Source organism: Heliconius melpomene, chromosome 17 (genome assembly GCF_056956725.1).
Source record: "Heliconius melpomene rosina isolate 202511_hmr_F chromosome 17, ASM5695672v1, whole genome shotgun sequence".
In the NCBI taxonomy this organism is placed as follows: Eukaryota; Metazoa; Arthropoda; class Insecta; order Lepidoptera; family Nymphalidae; genus Heliconius; species Heliconius melpomene.
The window spans coordinates 12,381,871-12,403,438 of NC_140405.1; the positions used below are offsets into that span (position 1 = coordinate 12,381,871).

Genomic DNA, 21,568 nt, shown 5'->3' on the forward strand with positions numbered 1-21,568 from the left:
AATAGGAATAGCGTTTATGAAATAGTAAACAAAACAACTAATACTATTAAAATGTCATTTATTTTATTATTTATATGAAAAACACACGAAAAACACAAAAACCATTAAAAGTCATAAAAAAGTCACAAAAACACAAAATACTACAAATTCATGTAAAAAATAAAAAATATTCAAAAAAGTACACATTTGACATAATCACATAAAAATCATATTATAAAAAAATTGTCGCTTATTTTTTATTAAAAAAATAAAGTAACCTTAGCAATAAAATACAACCAATATTAAGTAGCAATAAAAAAGTACACCTTAGGCTAATAATAAGTAAAAAAAAAGATATGTCAAATTGACATTTAAAAAGGCGCGAAGCGGCCATCTCGTGCGTCATATTTAAAACGCATTTTTGAAGGGATAGTTCTTGTGAGTGTCACCCATTCTAAAAAAAAACAATTTTGTTAAAAAACTTTTAAAAGTAACAGATTTTTTTCATCTTTCAGATTCAATATTATTTATAGTAACTTTAACTTGAGTGATCTCAATTTCTTTTATTTACCAGACCGAGAAAACATCGGTACCGATACGTGATGTAATAGCGCATATAGTTTCCCTACTAGACCACAACACAGAAATAAAGTTCAATTCTAACCAGTAGTTTCTGAGATAAGCGCGTTCAACCAAACAAACGCTTTATAATACATGTATGTATAATACATGCATGTATTTGTCCAATTTAAAATAGGACGGCCATTTTAGTCTGTGATACCGAGGAAAAGCGCGGCGTTGAGTTTCGCCATTCAGCACGCAATGTCTAGTATTCAGCGGGAAGTGGAGAATAGAAGTATCTTAATAAGAACAGGTTCTTAACCCTAAGTTCCCAGTTTCCTTCTGTCTATCCTGCTATGTGCGGGATGCAGCGTGAAACTAACAAAAACAATTGTTAATATTTATAGAAAGAAAAATAAAATCAAAACTTAATGCCTTAATATTATGTTATTTCTGCATACACTACATTGCTACCATCTCGTTAGTTCAAAATATTATAAAAAGTAAGGAAAAAAATTACCCCTTAAAGGTAAAAGTGCGTTTATTCTTATTGAGAGCGTCCAAAGCTGATACTTGGGTTTGGTCTAACGTCACGTTCAGCGCCTGCAGGTTGTCCCACAAGTGGGCGCCGGTGGAAGACTTGACCACTACGTTGCGATTATGGAAGAGCTGGTAGCTGTGGAAGGTTATATAAGAACTATAGTAATTAGAAATATACTTTCTACCACCTAGTCCTTATAACTTGAAGTCTTAAATCTACCACTCCAGATGGCAAGATACAGTCAACTCATTTTGCAAGAATCCATGGTCTACTCCAAGATGTTGTTTATTTTTTATACAACAGACTTTGATTGTTCGTGCATTTTTTGTGCCTGTTTTTTTATTTACTTATTTGTTTTGTGTAAGGAGGAGTTTAGTCGATCTCAGTAGGTATATTGATCATAAGTAGGGATGTTACAAAACTTCGCCTTCAGGCCCGATAGGTCGGAACTTCCGATTAATATAACATCTCCGATTCCGACTCGGTTCCGACATTATTGAATCGGATTTTACAATCGAAGGCCAAGGTCAAGGTCAGTGTTTCTAAAAAACTGTCACGCGGGTAATGTCTCTCTACACGCACTAAGGTTCAATTAGATTACTCTGTCAATTTACTTGTTCACTGGGCTTCTGTGGTATACATACAGATAAATAAAGAACATTATTAGATCTAATTTGTTTTTATTATCTATAAAAAAATGGTGTTAAAATCAATATTCAACTACGAGGTACAAAATTAAATGCTATACTCACGCAATAAGCAATTGTGCTGGAGTGACTCCTAAACCTGCAGCCATCACCTGTACCAATGGGTCATCGATCACCGAGAAATTTCCACTTTTCAGTTCTAGAGGAGTTCCCTTAGATCCAAGGACACTGTAGCAGCTCAGTTTTATGTTGCGATTGGCGCAGAAGTCCTCTAAATTGTGCTGGTTCAGGTAAGGATGGCATTCCACCTGTTTTTTTTTGGAAAAAATTATATCTTAGATCCTTTATTAGTAAATGTATAAAACTTCTACGCCGCGAGATTTGAATTCGCGCTTCTTAGAAAAAGTTTTATTATTTTTTATTTTATTAAGTATTTTCCGATTCTGAGTGTGGAATAATACTTTGTAAATATCCAGGAGTCCTAATTTATTCAGTAAACGTGACGGTTGTGGGTTCAAATGAAATTCAGTGGAATCAATTATTTTGATATCCTCGCTTTACTAAGGAAAATTTTTAGAAATTCAGGCGGTTTGTTATTAACGGAGTGTATTAACAGGGGATCGATTAGGATCCCTCTGCCTACCCTGCTGTGCAGGGGTACCGCGTGATTTTTTTTTTTTACCTGATTAACTACTGGCTTGAACTTCGCTTTATCCATGATCCTGTCAACTTGGGCGGAATTGAAGTTGCTAAAACCTATCCGTTTCGCCAAGCCCTTGGCAGCAACCGTCTCCATGCCGTACCAAGCTTCCAAGTAGTCATGTTGCGAGTATTGGAGTACGTTGGCGATTTTTGGTATAGGATTCGGTCCCTCCTGAATTTTAAATTGTTTAATTAGTTTTTAGTTTTTCACTAAATATAAAAGCGACGTTTGTTCGTCACTAGTCACTTATCACTAGTGGAAATAATATATTTTATGTCTACTATTTAATTAAATATCTAAAACTCACCCTAAAGGACATAGGGTTGTGTATCATAAAAAGGTCGAAGTACTCTAACCCCATGTTCTGTAGAGAGTTCCGGCACGCCGTCTCCACCAGGTCACGGCGGTGGAACGTACTCCAGAGCTTGGATATGATGAAGAGATCCTCTCTGGATAGATTTTGTTTAAGTTTTACAAAAAAATTTTAGGGCATATAATCACACTAGTCCTAGTAACATTACAAATGTTTGTGAGGATGGCTGTTTGTTGCACTTTGACGCAAAACTACTAAATGTATAGGCAACTATAGTAATAAATTTTATGTTTAAAATATATTATTTCCCTCGTCGCCAGAGCGAAGAAATGAAAATATTCTCTCAAGTGGGAATCGAGTGCCACTATAAGCGCTGTATATGTCAGGATCTGTAAAAGTGTAAACATTCTACACTTAACTTACCTCTTGACGGTGCCATCTTCTATCTTACTTCTGATAGCTTCTCCTATCTCTTTCTCATTCCCATATATGAAGGCGGTGTCGATAGCTCTGTATCCAAGGTCGATCGCTGCTGACACTATGTATTTGATGAGTTTAGGATCGAGCTAAAAAAAAAATTTTTTTAGTGACCGTCGCCGATGATTGATTTATACTTATTTGGAGCAGAAATTTAAACCAATTTCAGGATTCTGTACCTCAAAAGAAAAACTGGGACCCTAATGGATCATTAAGGCCGCGTTCAGGTATCAGATGAAATTAATATCAATTAGCTATAGGTCTACGGTCCCTTAGAGCACAGAAAAAAAGTAAAAGTTTTAAGTCGACAGCGACGACGCAGACAAAAGATACGAGCATTTATGCATCGTGTTTACTTCTTTATGTATGAAGTTCGCCGCGTGATCAAAATTTACAGGGTATTTCCCGTGGACCTACAGTTGTATAATTTGGAAAAAAGTGAGAAAATACAATACAAACAAAGGAAAAAAGTAAAAATTTTAATCATAATTCAAGAAAATATGTCCAGCCATTTAAAAATTATCATTGGCGTTTTTCTAATTGTATGTTTACTTTGTAATTCGATAGTTTTTTATATGTCCATAGTTTATAATGAATACATGAAGAGAAACTAACATGGAACACGGAAGTTTCTTAATGGGAAACGGAGTATCTTAGGACTAGGTTCCTAAGTTCCCTCATTATTATGTGCAGGATACAGAAAAAGAAGCTAAAAAAAAAGAAAACATACCAAGGCTGTACCAACAGCTATCACGGGCATAGTGGACCCATCACGTAACTCAATATTGGGCATATCCTCCCATTTGCCATATTTAGTTTTTGCTAAACTCAATTCTTCTATTCTATTCTTTAATTCTTCTTCACTGATCGTCGGGATGATTGAGGTGTTCTCATTCTTGGTCACATTTTCTTCTGTTTTTATAGGGACGATTTTTTTCTGTAAAAAAAGTAAATATTTTGCTTAAAGTACATTATTACGGCCAGTTTTGGCCGCTGTGAAGTTATTAGAATATTTCTTTTCTATCTATTTGTGTAGGTCGAGCGGGCGAAGCCGCAGGCGGGTCACTAGTTCTATACTAACTATAATTACCTACTTGTAAATCGTTACATAAAAAATATATTTGTAACGCCGTTGTAATAAATTTGAGGCGATTTTTTTGGAACATGAGGGTATGTTAAATTGAAAACGAATTATATTACTGAAGCCGTTATTCTATAGAAAGTCAATGTAACACATAGGGGCAGTACTTTATGGAGAACAAAGTGATCACTAGATTTTCTTTACCCATAATGAATGGAAATAAAGAAATATTCACAAAATAATCTGAATATTAAAATAAAACTCTTCTGACAGACAACAATTGAATTAGAAGTGAACGGGAGCACTAAGAAAGAGTTTCCAGAAATACCTACGGCAACGGGAAAAGAATATATATTCCTTTTATATAGTCCATTATTTAATTGAAAAAACATATAGATGCAATTTTATTAGTTATTATTTACTTTTATTCCATACTTTTTACAAAATCAAAGCAAAAATAGATAGGTAGGTATATAAAAAGTATGAGCACTCCTTCAATGGAACTTAAATACTATACTATATACTTCCGCTTAATTAAACACGTATTTTTACGTAATAGTTAATGATATTAAAAATGATGTCATCATTTTACACAGTTTATGAAAGAATAAACCTAATTTATAGAAGAAAAGGTTAATAAAACTGTGTGAAAAAATTCCACGTAATATTTTACACGAAAAATATGAAAAAGGTACACAAAAAATGGAATAACATAAAAAATATACTCACAAACAGAAAATACACAATAAATAGTATAATAATCTTCATTTTCGACAATAATTGCACTAAAAAATTGTTAATCACGTCCACCAAGTACATCACTTTGAACATAAATGTGGGTACTTTAGTTTAATTTAAATTTACGAGAAAAAATATAAATCTGCGGGTAGAAATTACTTTGCGTTGAATGATAGATGCTTAAAAGTTTAAATAGGGTTACTATTATAAAAAACGATTTTTGATTTTATGGATTTCAGTAAAAATTAACAAAAATGTTTACTAATAATATATTAACCTATAATTATAATTTTTTTATTCCAAATAATATTTTTACAATTCAATAATAGTTTTTCACGACTTGAGCTCCGCCACTCTTCATACAATGCTTCGAAAATTTGAAAGAGGTGTTTTAACATTAGGTTCCGTCTGCTTAACCTGCTATTTGCGGGAAACAGCAGGGGCGGCGACATTAAAGGGTGTTTTATGTTTACTTATGAATCATTTACCCGAGTGCGAAATAAATCCACTACCTTTGCGTTTAAAGTTAAAAACAATCCTGCGACTACACTATATAGGTTTCTTCGTAAAATGCGGGAGATGAGTAATGATAACAATAGATCTATCAATTAAAATGTATTCAGGTTAATACTAGATATTCATTCAGGTTAATTCGTGCGACTGTAAAGGTGACGGTTGCGGGTTCGATTTCCACTCGAGGGAATTAAATGTTTAATATGATTATTTTGTTCGCTCTGGTAACGAAGCAAAGCACGGCGTTGAGTTCCGCCATTCAACATGTCACGCGTCAAGATTTCTAAGAAGTCTTATTTTAAGTTACTTGTATTTTGAGTGACGGAAATTAGCGCCGCCCTTTCATAAAGATATCAAGTAATTAGAAATATATGTCTATATTTAACAGAATAGTTATTGATAAGTTATTTTGTTCTCCATATTCGTAGAAATTTCTTTCAATAATATGTTGTTAAAACAAACGGCCAAGTGCGAGTCCGTACCATTATCTATAAATACGAGCAAAAAATCACATTTGTTATATGGAAACCCTCTTTAATATTTATTTTATTCTGTTTTTACAGAAATATTTAATAATTATCTGTGAAAATTTTAGCTAATTATCATGATTCATGAGATACGGCTTGGTGACAGACGAACGGACAGCGGAATCTTAGTAATATGGTCCCGTTTTGCCCTTTGAACAGTCTGGATAGTGTCGGGTCCACCATATGTTTTATTATCACAACGAGTGGGAACTGAACCCACAACCCTCGCGTCTACAGTCAAGCACTTTATCATTGCACGACGGCCTCAATTAATAATAATAATTTGGATTTAATATATTATATGGCGTCATCAAATTAATGACGTAATTAATATTTCAGACAGCTATTGTTCAAACAACCTTAATTTTCTGTTCTTAATAATTGAATAGAATTATTCTTCTAAAAATTTTTTATTTTACACGACACTGTCATTGTTTAAGCGATGGGTGTAGATTAAGGCTCCAGTTCTTATATGTAAAAAATATTTTATATTCTACGTCTGGCAAAACGAAGCGCGGCGTTAAGTTCCGCAAATGTCTCGGCAATGGGCAAAAAGCATGTGGGAATATTTTTTACATTTTTAAAGTGTTAAGCCACATTTATAAAAGCAAAATATTTATTCAGAAAACGTTTTCTAAATGAATCTACAAAAATACACACTATTTTTGTAAGGGATCTTTGTGGCTGTGTCGATTTTGGAGTAACAAGTAGTAGTAGCAGGTTCAATGCAAATATTCACCTCAAACACAGCAGCTCTTGATAATATCGTTCCTCTCGACCGACTCCTTTCATAAACTCTCCTTTCTTTACTTTCCTTCTCTATTGAATTCATTCTCATCACCATTTGTCTAACTCTCCCTTTCACTACATCTCCTAAATCTAGCTCCGCCAGCGACTTAGCTCTCCTTTCTTCATTAAACTTCTTAAATTTAATATCGAAAACGTTTTCGTTATTACTATTTATTTCATTAAAATGTAATTCAGCTAATGATTTTGTTCTATTATAGGTATTAAATGATTTTTCTTTAAACACTTCATGAATTTTATCTTCTACAAGTACAGCTTCTGATTTTATTAATTTATCTTCTAATTTCGATTCTTGTAATTTTTCTGTTTCATCTTCTTCATTTATTTTTGTTGTTTTCACTTCTATTTTACTTATTTTCATGTCTTCTTTTTTGACTTCATCATTAAAATTAATGTTTGATTTAGTTTCTATACTTTTTAATCTTTGTAGAACAGAGGAGTGTACTCTATTATATACGGAGTAATAATCAAATGAATTTTCGCCCTTTTTAATATCATTAAATATTTCACGTTCTTTGATATTGACATTTTTATTCAATTTTAGAATTTCATCAACTATTATAGGTTTTGTATTGTCATTTTGTATATTTTGGTCATATGTATCTTTTTCAAGCTTTTCTGGTTCATTTCTCTGTAAATGTAAAAACATGTGTTTTAACTCAATATTTAAATGAAATATAATAAAAAAATAGTGTATTATATTAACATTAGTGTAGTATATTAAGATTGTTTTTTATTAATATCTTTTCCATTAATTATAGTAAAATTGAAACCATGATAATGTAAGTAGAAAATATTTGTCTCACGATGGTTTTTAATTCAATTTTCTAATATGGATAGAGAAACGGGAATGATAAATCGTCTTAAATAATTTTGGAAAATAAAAAAAAGGAAAGAAAACTATGTTTTAGAATTTTGAAATTTTATATCAAAATTAAAAACCTTACCTCAAAAATAGCTACTTTAGAAATAACTGACACATTTCTTGGTATATCATCTTCTGTTTTCTCTATTTTAACTTCCCTTGAGTCTAATCGACTGATAATTCTGTTTACTTTACCTTTCAAAATAATTATATCTTCCTCCTCTAAATCATTAATATTTTTAATTTGAGATGAAATTGAAGACTTACTACTAACATTCACTGTTGCATTATCTGTTTCTAGATGAGGCTTCTTACTATCATTATTTATGTCAATTATTTCAGTATTCTTAGTGATACTATTTTCTTTTATAGAATTTTTACTTTCTTTTATTCTTTCTATAATTATTTCTTTTTGAACTATATTTGATTCTTTATTTTCTATTTTAGTATTATTAATTGGTAAGTTTTCATTTTTATTTATTTCTATAGCTCCGTGTCGGTTTATATGTTCAATCTGATTTTTGTCATCTCTGGTTGTCTTTTCGATAGTTTCTCTATTTTCAATTTTACTCCAGTTATTATTTTCTTCACTAATATCAATTATAGAAGTGCTAATAGTTTCAATAGATTGAATTCTCTGTACAGTATTAAGTTCAGCTGATTCCTTCTCATCAAAAGCAAATTTGATTTGGCTCTCATTAGATATAACTAATTCACTTTCGCCTACTTTCATATTAGAATCAATATTCTTTTCTTTACTTTCTTCTTTATTAAAATCTTTATTATTGACTGTAAGATCATTTTTATTATTTTCAAAAACATTAGATGCATTTTGTACTTTTCTTTGATCTTCATTTAAACTTCCCTTATTTGAAACTTTAGATTTTAAATCAGTTGAAGTATTATCATATTCAAGACTGGTCAAAGTTTCGATTCCTTTGGTTATTACGCTATTTTGAACTTGTCCATCAGTCGATGAAATTTCAGTTACTTTTGTTTCATCTTTAGTCGATTCTCGTATTTTCACGCTATTACTTTCATCAGAATGTTTACTGATAAGATTTACATTTGAGGTTGGTAATTTTTCAGATTGTGATAAGATGCTTTTTGATTCAGAACTTACTATTGAAATACTCTTTTCACTTGTTAGAGTATTTATATTTTGACTCACTTCTTTAGTTTCAGTAGAAGTAAGTAAACTTGAACTGTTTGAATTAATAGTAACATTAATAGTAATTTCGCTTGCTGTAGTGGCTGATAACTCGTTTTCTTCTTTTATTTGTATAGTTTGTTTATTTGTTAACTTTTCCTCATCAATATGCATAATGTGCGCATTTGCAGTACTTTTTAGTTCATCAGTTGACAATTCTCTGGTTGAATTTTGTGACATGTTATTTTTTTCAACTTCTACACCTGTTTCACCAGTACTAACTTTCTGACTTGATAGTTTATTTAAAGATGCTGAGCTCAGTTTTGACTCTACTTTATCCCTCATATGGGATTTTATAGGAATTTTACACTTTGGTGTTTCAGATTTGTTTTCTGATTTTATTGCAATTACTTCTCTAGAGGAAATATTAGTATGTTCAGTTTCAATGCTTTTCTGATGCTTGATAGTTTTATACACTGAGCTAGTTTCAAGTGATTCTATTTTTTTGTCTGTTATAGATTCAGATTTATTTATTGCATTACTTTCAGATATTTTTCTGTTTTTAACCTTCGTAAATTCCAAATCTTTTACATTAATTGATTTTGATTGCGTAGGTATTTTAGAATCATCAATAGAATTACGTTTCTTGAGAGAGCCTCGTCTGATACTCGGTACTAATATATCTTGTTCACTCTTACGTTTTAGTAACGGTATTTTACTTTTAACTTTTTCTGAACTAGATTCTTGTCTCAATGTTTCAACGTTATCATCATACGCATGAATTATTTCTTCAAATATAGAGTCGACTATCTCAGCGTCTCTTAAGCTTTCTGGTGTTGGAATGCTAACATCGGTGGCATTATCTTTAATTTCTTCATATATTTTGTCAAATTCATCGTCTAGTTTCTGAGAATCTTTATTCTTTCCATCTCCATTCTGTTCTATCTTCTGTGTGTTTTGTTTAGCTTCTTTAAGTCTTGGTATTGAAGATCTCACTTTGATACCAAGGATTGGCTGAAAAATTTAAATAGATTTTATTATTTCTTGTCTTCAACTTAATCCTTACTCCTATATCCTACTACTAATAAGAAAATAAAATTAAATTTCTACTAACCTCGTGAACAGCTTTCTCATGTGTAGATCGTTGTTCTCTTTTAATTCTGTCAACGGCTTGCTTGAAATTAAGCTTTGGTATCCTGGTTTGCTTGGAATTGTTATTTATATCATCATTTTCACCTTCAAAATGAAATAAATACCACTAACATTTTATATGTTATTTTATAATACAAGCTGGCTGGCTGAAGCCGTCGTGGCGCAAGGGCACAAGAATATGACTGTAAGGCGACAGTTGTGGGTTCGATCCCCACTCGGAGTAATTCGGCGGAAAGTGGGGAACGGAGTGTTTCAACTTTCAACCCTAGGTTCCCTCTGCCTCTGATATATGCTGAATACAGCCCAGTGTTTGACTGTATGCTTGATGGTTATGGGTTCGATTGTCACTCAATGGAATGAATTATTTTTATGTCAGAGGCCCTCAAACTTGTTTTGTTGTATAAAATATCAATTATTACCTTTTTCGCTACCACTTAAGTAAATCGCCTCCTCTTTGGTTACAGATACAACTACTTTACTACCATCGCCATCAGTGGTAATGTCCTTAGATTCTGCTGTCTTTATGACTATTCTATCCTAAAATAAAATAATAAAATATATATATATATATATATATATACTCTTGAATGCTATCAATAGGTTTTAGGCAATTATGAGACTTTTAAGCTTTTACCCGCATACCAGGGAGACAGTATTAAGACAGTGATCCTTATGAAAAAAATGACAATTCTATGATACTCTCAATGTGCTCAAACAATTACCGGTAATTCTTATAAAATTTTATATGAACTAGTTTTCTCTTGCGGATTTACCCGTGTGAAATATATATGAAAATAGCAAGGAGTTTGGTGTGACCCAGGACAATTCGAGACATGGCGTTGTTGACTAAAACAAAACATATGAATCACTCCTGAGTGAGAATTGAACCCATAATCATTGCGTTTTCAGTCACAAACTGTTCCACTGCGACATAATGGCCTTATTTTTAAATCAGATTATCGCTAATATTATGTTATTTCCTATTTAAAATTGTTTATCGATGTTATTAATGAGATAAGACTGATGATGACAATTATGACATACTATTAAAGTTATTTGTGAACATATATCAAATTTTCCATTTATAATTTTTTATTAAAGCATACAGCAAGGTAAGTGAGAGGGAACCTAGTCTCGAATCCGTTCACTGCGTGCCGTCTAAATATAGAAACAGTGCGTGATGAGTGGTGAAACTCAACGCGGTGTAATATTTTGTTACGAGAACGAGGAAAAATAATTCCTTTCCCCGAGTGGGAATCGAACCCATAACTGTTAACTTTACAAACAAACAATACACTTTTTTTTCATATTTTCTGATAAGCTTTGTTATTTTTGTTTTACCCTTGCGAATGGAGTTATTGAAAATCGTTTATTCTTCATATTCTCATATTCTTTCTTCATAATAACATGGTAAAAAGAAAACTATATATAATCCAAAAGATAAATCATTTATTCCAAATCATTTCTTGTACCCATATTCGAAGACTTGAACTTGTGACACAACAGTTTTACCCGGCATTGTCTGCTTTTTAAACAAATGTTGAAATCTTACCGAGACATTCTCAGAAACGACCACTTTTTGGACTTTCAAATCTTCTTTGGTCAAAGTGGTTTCTTCTTTGGTTACAGTTAATACTGGAGAATATACAGCACCTTCTTCGTCACCTCTTTCTACATCATTTAGGTCACCTCTTAGTTCTTGATTCTTTGGTACGTTTGATTCTATTTCTTGTTTGGATTCGGACATATTTGATCTGGAATATGTAATTAACGGATTTAAACTAAAAACTAATTTTTGAAAATTTCAATTTTTTTATGATCGGCATGTAAACTCTAAAGTTATTCTATCAAAAAGGAAACACCTAAGTTTCTGAAGTCTTCATTTCTATCTGAAATCTAGATGGATCATTAATTCCATGTGATAAATTCTGTCCCCCAAATGGTTATCGACGGCCTCAAGAGTTTCTATTAAAAAATTGACAATTAAATGCTAATAAATATCTATTAATAATACTTACGTATCGAGGAAAAATTTCAATAGTACACTGTGTCCAATATCTGCCATATAATTAGGTGTTAACTCCAGCGATAAGCTATCATCTAATATGCACTTGATAAGTAACGTTTATCTAAGTCGTGTGTGGATGGGTGCCCGTTTTGTGATTGGTCACTCTTGTCTTTGTTTTAAAGGAAAATAAAAGTAAGATTTAGTTAGGAAGGAGAACTAGAATTGATGTTTAGATTTTTTGGAATTATGAAAGTGGTAGAATTATTTTTTAGCCATAATTTTGGTTTTCGATATATTTACAGATAAAAAAATATTAAGGTTATGTAATTTTTAGTTAACTTCACTCTGTATCCCGTATACGACAGGATAGCCGGAGGAAACTCAGTGTTAAAACACTCCGTTCCGCCTACATCTCGAGACATTACCAGAGCGGAGAAATATAAATCATTCATTGGAATGTCCTCCGAGTGGGAATCAAACCCATGACCACCGTGTTCACGATACCACCACTTATGCAAAGAATATATATATAAACAAGGGTTATAAACAAATAGAATATTTAAAACTACTTAGTGGGCATCGCCCTATGCTCGAACATCAAAACGATGGTCTGTACCTAGTAGTTACGAAGAAAAACTCATTGAAAAACAAGTAAACTATTCGCACTGCTATATAAAACAATAGTCCACGTTATTTTTTTATATTATAGAAATTTTATTTCAAAATTTAACGAAATGTCAATATGTATGCATTTTTAAAATAATCTCTATTTAAACACCTTCACTGTGTGCTGCGGCGTTGTGTTCCGATACTCAACACGTCTCATTAGTTGGCCGTTGCGTGGGGATCTGAGTGTTTTAACAATAGGTTTCCTCTACCGACCCCGCTTTACCGGAGAACGAGTGAAGCTGCTTTAAAAAAAAAACACTTATACCAAAACTAGTTTTAAAAAAACTCAAATTTTGATAAAAAAACAAACGGCTCAGAGGAAAATCGCGAAAATACTGATATTTCATACCTTTTATCGGAAAATGATAAAAACAATGATAACTATTGATTGGTGATAATAATGTTGACTGCTTTATGACGCAGTCGTAATGTCTTCATAGCGGTTATGGGTTTCAATACAGGAATATTTATATTGATGAAATAATTGAGACAAATAAGAAAACCGTCGTGGCGCAGGGGCACAAGCGTGTAACTGTAAATGTGACAGGTTCGATTACCACTCGAGGAAATAAAATATTTAATATTATAATTTCTTGGCTCTAGCAACGAGCTGGTACCCAGGTTCCCTCTGCCTACCCTGCTAAAAAAAACAAATGAAAAACGTGATATGCTTATTTATTGTCGTTTCATAGATTATACATCACAAATGACATCACACGATACGGTAATGATACGGAACCATCCAGCGCGAGTTGAATTTCAATTTACAAAGAATGGCCGCCTGTTGAATCATTGTGCTAGGTTTATATGAATTAACTTTTATATAGCAAGAATATATGTTGTTTAGAACTTCATACTGTATACCGCAAATAGCAGAGTAAACAGAGGGCACTCGAAATGACACCCCGCTCCTCTAGTGCTAAGACCCTCACTGACCAGTTATCGAGTGCGTGTTGAGTGGAGGGAAATCAACACAGCGCTTTCTTTTGCTACCAGATCGAGGAAATAATTGATTACCCCCAGTAAGAATCGAATTCACAATGAGTCAGACTCCGCTCATCACGTTACGTCGAATTCTAGATGATTGCGTGTTCAGTGTTGCTCCAATACCAGAGCGAAGAAATCAGAATATAAAATATTTCCTTTTCTCGTGAGTGAATCGAACCCACAACCTGTCGCGTCTACAGTCACACGTTTGTGCCACTGCGCCACGATTGGCCTCAATTAATTAATTATTGTAAAAAAATATTCCAAACAAAAAATAAGTAGGACTTGTTGTGTATGACACATGACGCATTCTAACTGTGGTGGTAGCTCGTCCCGCAAGCACAGTGGTATCTCCATAAATCGACTATGCAACATAAATATAATTTTTCAGTTGTAATCAGAAGTTCCTGAGATTAGCGCGTTTAAACGGACTCTTCAGCTCCCGTACTCGTATGCGGTAACAAAACAATTAAAATTTTCCAACATCATGTAAACTACGCTGAAAACCATTTCTATTATACTAACCCTCTAACCCCGATCTTTGGGCAAAGAATAAAATGACAAAAATGAAAAGTCAACGTGAACTTTTTTATTTTTAGAAATCAGGGTACGTTACCCATTTTCCTCTCGATTATCCAGATATTGTGTATGGCGTGTAGTAGATCTTTTAACCGGAGTCGGAAAGTGAACTTTTCCCTGAGTGAGGCTTCAACCCACAATCGTCGCGTTTAGTCATACGTTGTGCTGCTGTTTCTTTTTTTACTAAGTGGGAATCAACCACACAATCATCGTTGCCGGAATCGGAACCTACCGCGCTACGATGACTTAAAGATTTTTTAGTTGCACAATCATGAGATTGTCGACGATATTCTGTCGTAGCGCAGCGGCACATCGTCTGACTGTAAACGCGACGTTTGTGGGCCCTGTTCTCTCTCTGGGGTATAAATAATTTTTATTTCTTAGCTTTAAGGGTAACCCCTCAATTTAACAGGCAAAATCTCGAAAATTGGGCGAGAAGTGTGAAATGTTATAAAAGTAGGTTCCCTTAGCACATAGCAGGGAGCTAAAACACACACAAGCAACTCTTTATTTATTACAAAATCATAATTGGCATACAAATGTTACATTAATGCCTATGAGCATTTGCCACATCTGCAAATTATTCTATCCCCCCCACAACTCAATGATCCAATGTCTGTCGGTGACGGGTTCAAGTCGGGTTGTCCTTTAATGGCCCCCCGTTCTTATATTGAGATCTAATCATTTTGAATTTTTTTTACTTAAAAAAATTTTAGTCAGCTACACGTCGTATCCCGCACATTGCATGATAGGCAGAGGGAAGGACACTCCGTTCTCCACTTTCGAAATTTTTCATGGTCCTTCATTCTTCATAGATGGCCCTAAATCGAGACAATGAATCTATAGTAGGATTATTTTCCAATAGCCTTGACTTTAGCTTAGAAGTGCTATTTGTTATAGCAGGGAAATACATTCCCCGGAGTTCGGATCGAACCCAAAGCCTGTCAGGCTCACAGTCGTACGATTTTGCCCCTGCGCCACGATTGTCCTTAAATATAAATTATCATAATAAAATGAGTATAACCGAAATGTGGGGGTCGATCGTGACGCCTTATTAAATACCTCACAAGCCAGTGTACGATTACCATGAGATTGTATTTAGGTGGATGGTGCTTCAGTTATTTTTTTAATATTTTTATTAATTCACCGTGTTCTGGTAATAAAACTATTATTTATATTATTATGAAACGTGAAACATATTACAGAAAAAGAATTTAAAAAAAATGAATGCCGTGGAGACGGGAGAGGTCGAGATCTATTCTTAGGTTATGAGGAGTAAATTTAGTTGTACAAATCCGCAATGACAAAATAGACAGAATGGCAGGTACCTACTAGTGAGGATGTCACAATGAGAATGCAGAAAAACAGAGTGAGTAAATAAAAATAATTCCTTCTCCCTAGTTGGATTTCAACCTAGTATTAATCTTATAGTCAATTACTACTAGCTTCATGCTGTATCCTGCAGGATGTTAAGAGGAAATATGAGAACTTCGTGTCAGTCAGTGCCGCGTTTTGGCTCATTACCAGAGGAAATGAAAATATTAAATTGTTTTGGAAATCGAACCCATATTCGCGCGTCGCTCTACGACGAGTGGATATATTTTATAGGAATTAAGAACATTTTTAACAAATTGTCGTTCAAATATATATGAAATGGACGTCATATCAGGGATACCAACGCGTAGAAGGAACGCCTCTTATTGAATATCTCAGATACTGCGTGCCGACACATACATTAGGGGAACCATGATTTTAGAAAATGATAGATAGACCTAATAAATGTTTTTAAAATTACAGAAAGTAGGGAGTGGAGTGTTTTAACATTCAGTTCTTCTTGTTTATATTTTTTTTTATAGTCAGGTTATGTGCCATTCATGGTCTGGCAGATGTTGGTTATCCAAAAAACCCACTAAACCTCACGGCACCTTCTGACCCGTCACCGGGCGGAACTAGTGGCAAAAATTAAATATAAAAGTTTCCCTGCGTAGGGATCAAACTCACAACACTATGTTTACAGTCAGATTCGATTGCCTCTCTCTCTATTTTCTTACGGCTATATGGATGAACATAATGGACTTTTAGTTACAAAATAAATAATAAAATAAAATTAAATTACTTAATTATATTATAGTAATATATTTAGAAGTTTTCACAAAATATTCGTACTTCGATAAGAAGATAGGCTTTGGTGATCAGAACGGTCACCATGAGGTGCCGGTTCCAGACGCCTTACGTTAAAATTTTATTTACTTATTTATTTAATGAGTTATTACACAAGATGATACAACTTATAAAAATAATAATAAAAATAAAATTTTATATGCTTTCTAAAAATATTTTTATGAATTCACAGAAGGGAAATTTATATAATTCTAAATTATAGTCACCCTTTAATTGAAGCAGTCTATTTATTCCTGAGTTTAGTTGTGAGCTTTATATTGAATTTATTAAAGTTCTATTTTTAATAATAAAAATGTATTTATTTCATATTCGTTATATTCGTTTTACGATACCCAAAAAAAAATGTTTATTTTTTAACTTTTTCATATTCCGAATATATAAGGGGAGGACGTAGAGCTCAATGCAGTTCTCCATTTCGAGACATTGCATGTCGAGTGGCTAAATTCAATGCTGCGCCTTGTCCTATTTCCAAATCCTTTAGGGATGATGATAACATTTATTTATTATGTTCATTTAAAAAAAAATCAGCTTCACGCTGTATCCCGCACACAGCAGGGTAGGCAGAAGACGTAGGCGTTCCCCACTTTCTGCCGAATTTTGGAGGCATTGCGTGTTGAGGAGCAGAACTCAACGCCGAGCTCTGCCTCAACACCAGAGCGAAGAAATGGAAATATAAACGTAAATAAATATTTCACTTCCTCGAGTGGGGATCGAACCCACAACCGTTACGTTACAGTCACACCATTGTGCCACTACGCCACGACGGTCTCAATTCATTTTAAATGCACTCGTACAAAAGCTATATACACGTATCATCGTTTGATTTGTCTTTTTCCATAAAAAGTCTATTACATTAACTAGCTTGAACCTACGGCTTCGCCTGAGTTATTGTACCACTGACCTCACATACAATGGGCTGCATAGAAACGATAAACGCGATGTATCTAACATATATCCTATAGCAGAGAATCTTAGAACTTTCTCTACCACAAAGAAACTCTCCGTTCCCTGGAAGCCCCCCATCACAATAATATAAATATAAGTATAATATAAAACTTATATTCTCGATCTAACAAAACTTTTCGATTGGTCCAATTGTACAACGGCACGATTTCTGATACCATTGCATTGTTTTATTGTCTTTTTTCATAGATTTTCGTAGGTTTCATTGAGAATATGTTTTTACGGGAAGATATGCAGTTCGATTCTGGATTTAGGTGTAAATAACATAATTTTGATTCGGGAGTAGCAAAAGGTCGTCGTAGCGAAGCGGCATAGTGTCTGAATGTAAACGGGACGGTTGTGGGATCGTGGTTCGTGTTCCGTGCCCACCGCTGAATAGTTTCTCCAGAAACCCCAGAAATTTAACTAACAAGAAATTACTACTGAAAAATAAAAAAAATCTTTACACTAACGTTTGTTTTAACTAAAGTTCAGGCTCCCCCTAGACAATATATCTATCCTCTATACGCCCATGATTCGAGTTTGAATTCCTACTAATATTATAAAAGTGAAAGGTTGTGAGTTTACAAACTTTACAAGTAATATAGCTTATACGTTAGAACACATATGCTATCATTTATGTAAACAGTTTCTATATTTTCTTTTATACTATAATAAAACAATAAGTTTAAGCGGGCGAAACCGCGGGTGGGTTGCTAGTATATTAAAAATAAATATTGATTTAAACAAAAGATATTATCAAAAGATTTGGTCTAATCTGTCAAGTATTCTTTCATCTCGTTCTTTATATAGACGTCTCGCTCTAACACTTAAGGCCCTTAGGGTCTGGAAATGGATTGCGAAAATTACTGAAACTCCTTTATTTCGTTGTGTTATAATTTTTTATGTTGATTTTTAATATTTTGTTTTTTTAAACACGCTTATCTCACTAATTATTGTTACAAATTGAAGCTTTTCCTGAAATTCAAGCTTAGGTTAGCTAAAACCCTTTCATCTGATATCTAACTTGAACTCGTGTCTTTAATATCAAATTTTGTCCCCCTTTTCTTTTTCCTATTATTTTTTATGACACAACCATAAATATATCGTTTTTCCTGAACTAGTACTACTTGTAGAGGCTAGCTACCAAAGTTCATAATGCAAGTCAACCGGAATTACCGTTTTAATTTTGTTTCCCATTATAATGTAATACTAAACTATACTGTTTTTTTCAGGAAATCAGGGAACCGTAGATTGGAATATATAGTTTGAATTTTAACTAGATATCTCCAACCGTTCCTGAGATAAAGGCTCTTGACAAGCAGACAGACGGACGAACAACAAAGTGATCTTTTAAAGGTTCCTTTTGGTTCCTTAAAAGGTACCAAACAATAAAAATTAAGATGGCCCAATTTCAAATGAAATGTCAAAGAAGTATTAATAAAGTAATCTTTTTTATACATACTACTTAATTATTCATCTTTAATTTCGCCATTTTTACGTGTTATTCGAATAACGTGAAAATTAAAATATTAAGGCCAGTCGTGGATACAGGTGAAGCTGAAAATGTTAAAAAATAATAATAATACTTTGTCGACTCCATTGCTGTCTACAAACATCTCCCCGCCGCTACAGCGCTCCGCACTCTGCTAATCTTTTAGGTCACTTTATCTTATACTTAGTGGAGGCGAGTGATGACCGACCAGTTCATATTGTGTCATGGTACAGAGTTCAAATACAAGGAAATATACTATGGCTGGTGGATGCGCGGCGTTGAGTTACGCCACTCATTGATATGCTGAAAATACTGTGTCTACAGCTTCAGTTGTATCCCGCATATAGTAGGCAGAGGGAATCTGGTGTAAAAGCACTCTGTTCCGTGTCCTACTTAGTCCAATATTTCAATACAATGCTTGTTCAATGGCAGAAATCAACGCTTCACCTAGTTTCTCAAAGCGTGAAAATAAAAATAATTCAATCCTTCAAATGAGAATCGAACCCACTATACTTTACTTACCTAAAACCATTCTACAATCAAATTTCACAGTGTAAAAGTTAATTAATTTTTGTATTATTTAAGTAATCCAATATCGCTGTGTTGATTTAAAGGACTTTAAAGGGTTAATAAAATTTGAAAGGAAAATGGGCAGAGTTTAAATGATTTCAAAATCAAATTAGAATATATATTAATCTTTGTTATTTCGAGGCAGTCGTGGCGCGTGTAAACGCGACAGTTGTGGGTTCGATTCACACTCGGGGTATGAAATATTTAATATTTTTTATTGCTTCGCTCTGGTAACGAGGCAAAGTGCGGCAAAGAAATTCTTCAAGATTTCAGAGGAATATGGGAAATTGAAATGTCTTAATGGAAATGAAGTGCCTTAACGTTAGGCTTCCAGGTTTTCCCTGTGTACCTTGCTCTGTGCGGAATATATAAAAAAACTTCTTTGTTATTTGTCATTGAGGACTATGAAATCTTCCGACATATTATCTACATAAATATTTGTGATATTTGACTTTATAAAATTACTGAAAAAAATTGTATTTGCCAATTCTCTTCAATAATCGTATTTGTCAATTAATCACAAATTATCAAATATCTGCCGAATCACTGAAAATCGCTGAACATACATGAGGATGAAATGGATAGCTGAGGTCCTCAAAATTCAAATTCAAATTCAAAATATTCTTTATTCAAATAGGCAATTATTACAAGCACTTTTGAATCGTCGAATGAACATATGAATAAAAAGCTACCACCGGTTCGGAAGGCAGTTCTGCTGAGAAGAGCCGGCAAGAAACTCAACAGTTGCTCTTTTCAAAGTCAATGGTACAATCTATTACATTAGCTGACAGCTGTCCTGCCCGACATTCAATAGACATTAATTCCATACATGCTTATCCTCTAAATATTCTTGAACAGTGTAATACGCTTTACTTGTTAGAATTTTTTTTACAGATATTTTAAATTTTTGTAGTGGCAAACTAAGAATACACTGCGGAATTTTATTATATACACGTATACTCAGCCCCATAAAGGATTTATTAACTTTTTGGAGGCGAAAACTTGGTGTAACAAGCTTATCTTTATTTCTCGTTCCTATCGTATGACTCTCAGTGAGGGACCTCTACTCATGGACGACCGTTGATCCGTCGATGGTTGTGAGTTCGTTTCCTACTCGAAGAAATGAGTTATTTTCATGTCCACGCTTTAGTAAGCCGTTATTTTCTATAGTTAACATTACACAAATCATTTAATTACTTATACTCAACGGTAATGGGTTCGATTCCCGCTCGGGCAAATCAATTATCTTCATTTTCTTTCTTTCAAATAAAGTTAAAGCTCGGCGTTAAGTACCGCCACGAATTCGGGCAATCGGGAAATGAATCGACTACCCTCTATTATATTCTACTTAGTGTTATATATAAATAATTTGATTATAGACATAGAGTCAAATCAAACGCCATTCTCGGACTTAAATGCTGGGGATTGTACTGTGCGCGAGAGGGACAGGTGTATTTAATTGTATACGAGTGAAAGAGATGGCAACAGAAATTAAGGACCTCTCATGGATACTCTGAAGGCAGAAGGTATACAATGAAATTTTGAAAGTTTAAAACTATTAAATTAGTCAAGTTGTATATTCTAATCTTGTAGATTATTTCTTTAGTTTTGCTCTTCATCCTACTTTCTGCTATAATAATCCTAGTAATATCATAAATGTAAAAGATTGTGAGATGCCCAGCTTTATAAAGCTGTATATAGAAATATTATTTAAATTCCAATCGCCCACTAAGAGTTTCGTACCAATTTCAAGATTATAGGTCAACGGGAAGTAAAACTTATAAAAGTAAAACTTATAAAAGTTAAAGACCTGAATATTTGATGTTACTCTTACCTTGAGACCTCCACGCGAGACACCTCTAGGCATAAATAGTGATGACAGACGTACCTACGCAACGGACGACAAAGAGATTCTGTAAAGGTTCCCGTGTTCTCGTTTTGAGATAAGGAATTCAAAAGAGAGAAAGTGCACTTTAAGAAACGGTTAATAAAGATAAAAAATATGGAAATGTATGTATCATGTCCTCTGCTAACAAAACAAAACGTTATATTAATTTCCATCACTCAAGTCAACACGCAATGT

At 33.4% G+C, this 21,568-nt stretch overlaps 1 protein-coding gene across 3 annotated transcripts; it reads right to left on the reverse strand.

Annotated features, from left to right (window-relative positions):
• Positions 1-41: 41 nt before the first annotated feature.
• Positions 42-13,067, reverse strand: LOC146530336 (uncharacterized). 3 transcript variants are annotated; one of them, XM_085200808.1, is made up of 14 exons: positions 12,841-13,067; positions 12,073-12,231; positions 11,607-11,808; positions 10,474-10,591; positions 10,017-10,138; positions 7,835-9,916; positions 6,820-7,518; positions 3,952-4,158; positions 3,168-3,310; positions 2,739-2,880; positions 2,411-2,602; positions 1,834-2,036; positions 1,061-1,216; positions 42-433 (listed from the first exon to the last, which is right to left on the reverse strand). In XM_085200808.1, exons 2-14 carry the CDS (start codon positions 12,117-12,119, stop codon positions 388-390), a joined length of 4,359 nt encoding a protein of 1,452 aa, XP_085056934.1. In that variant the 5' UTR covers positions 12,120-12,231; positions 12,841-13,067; the 3' UTR covers positions 42-387. The 3 variants fall into 3 exon arrangements, with proteins under 3 accessions (XP_085056934.1, XP_085056935.1, XP_085056936.1); XM_085200809.1 differs by having other exon boundaries at positions 12,955-13,063; XM_085200810.1 differs by having other exon boundaries at positions 12,945-13,028.
• Between the last annotated feature and the right edge of the window lie 8,501 nt (positions 13,068-21,568).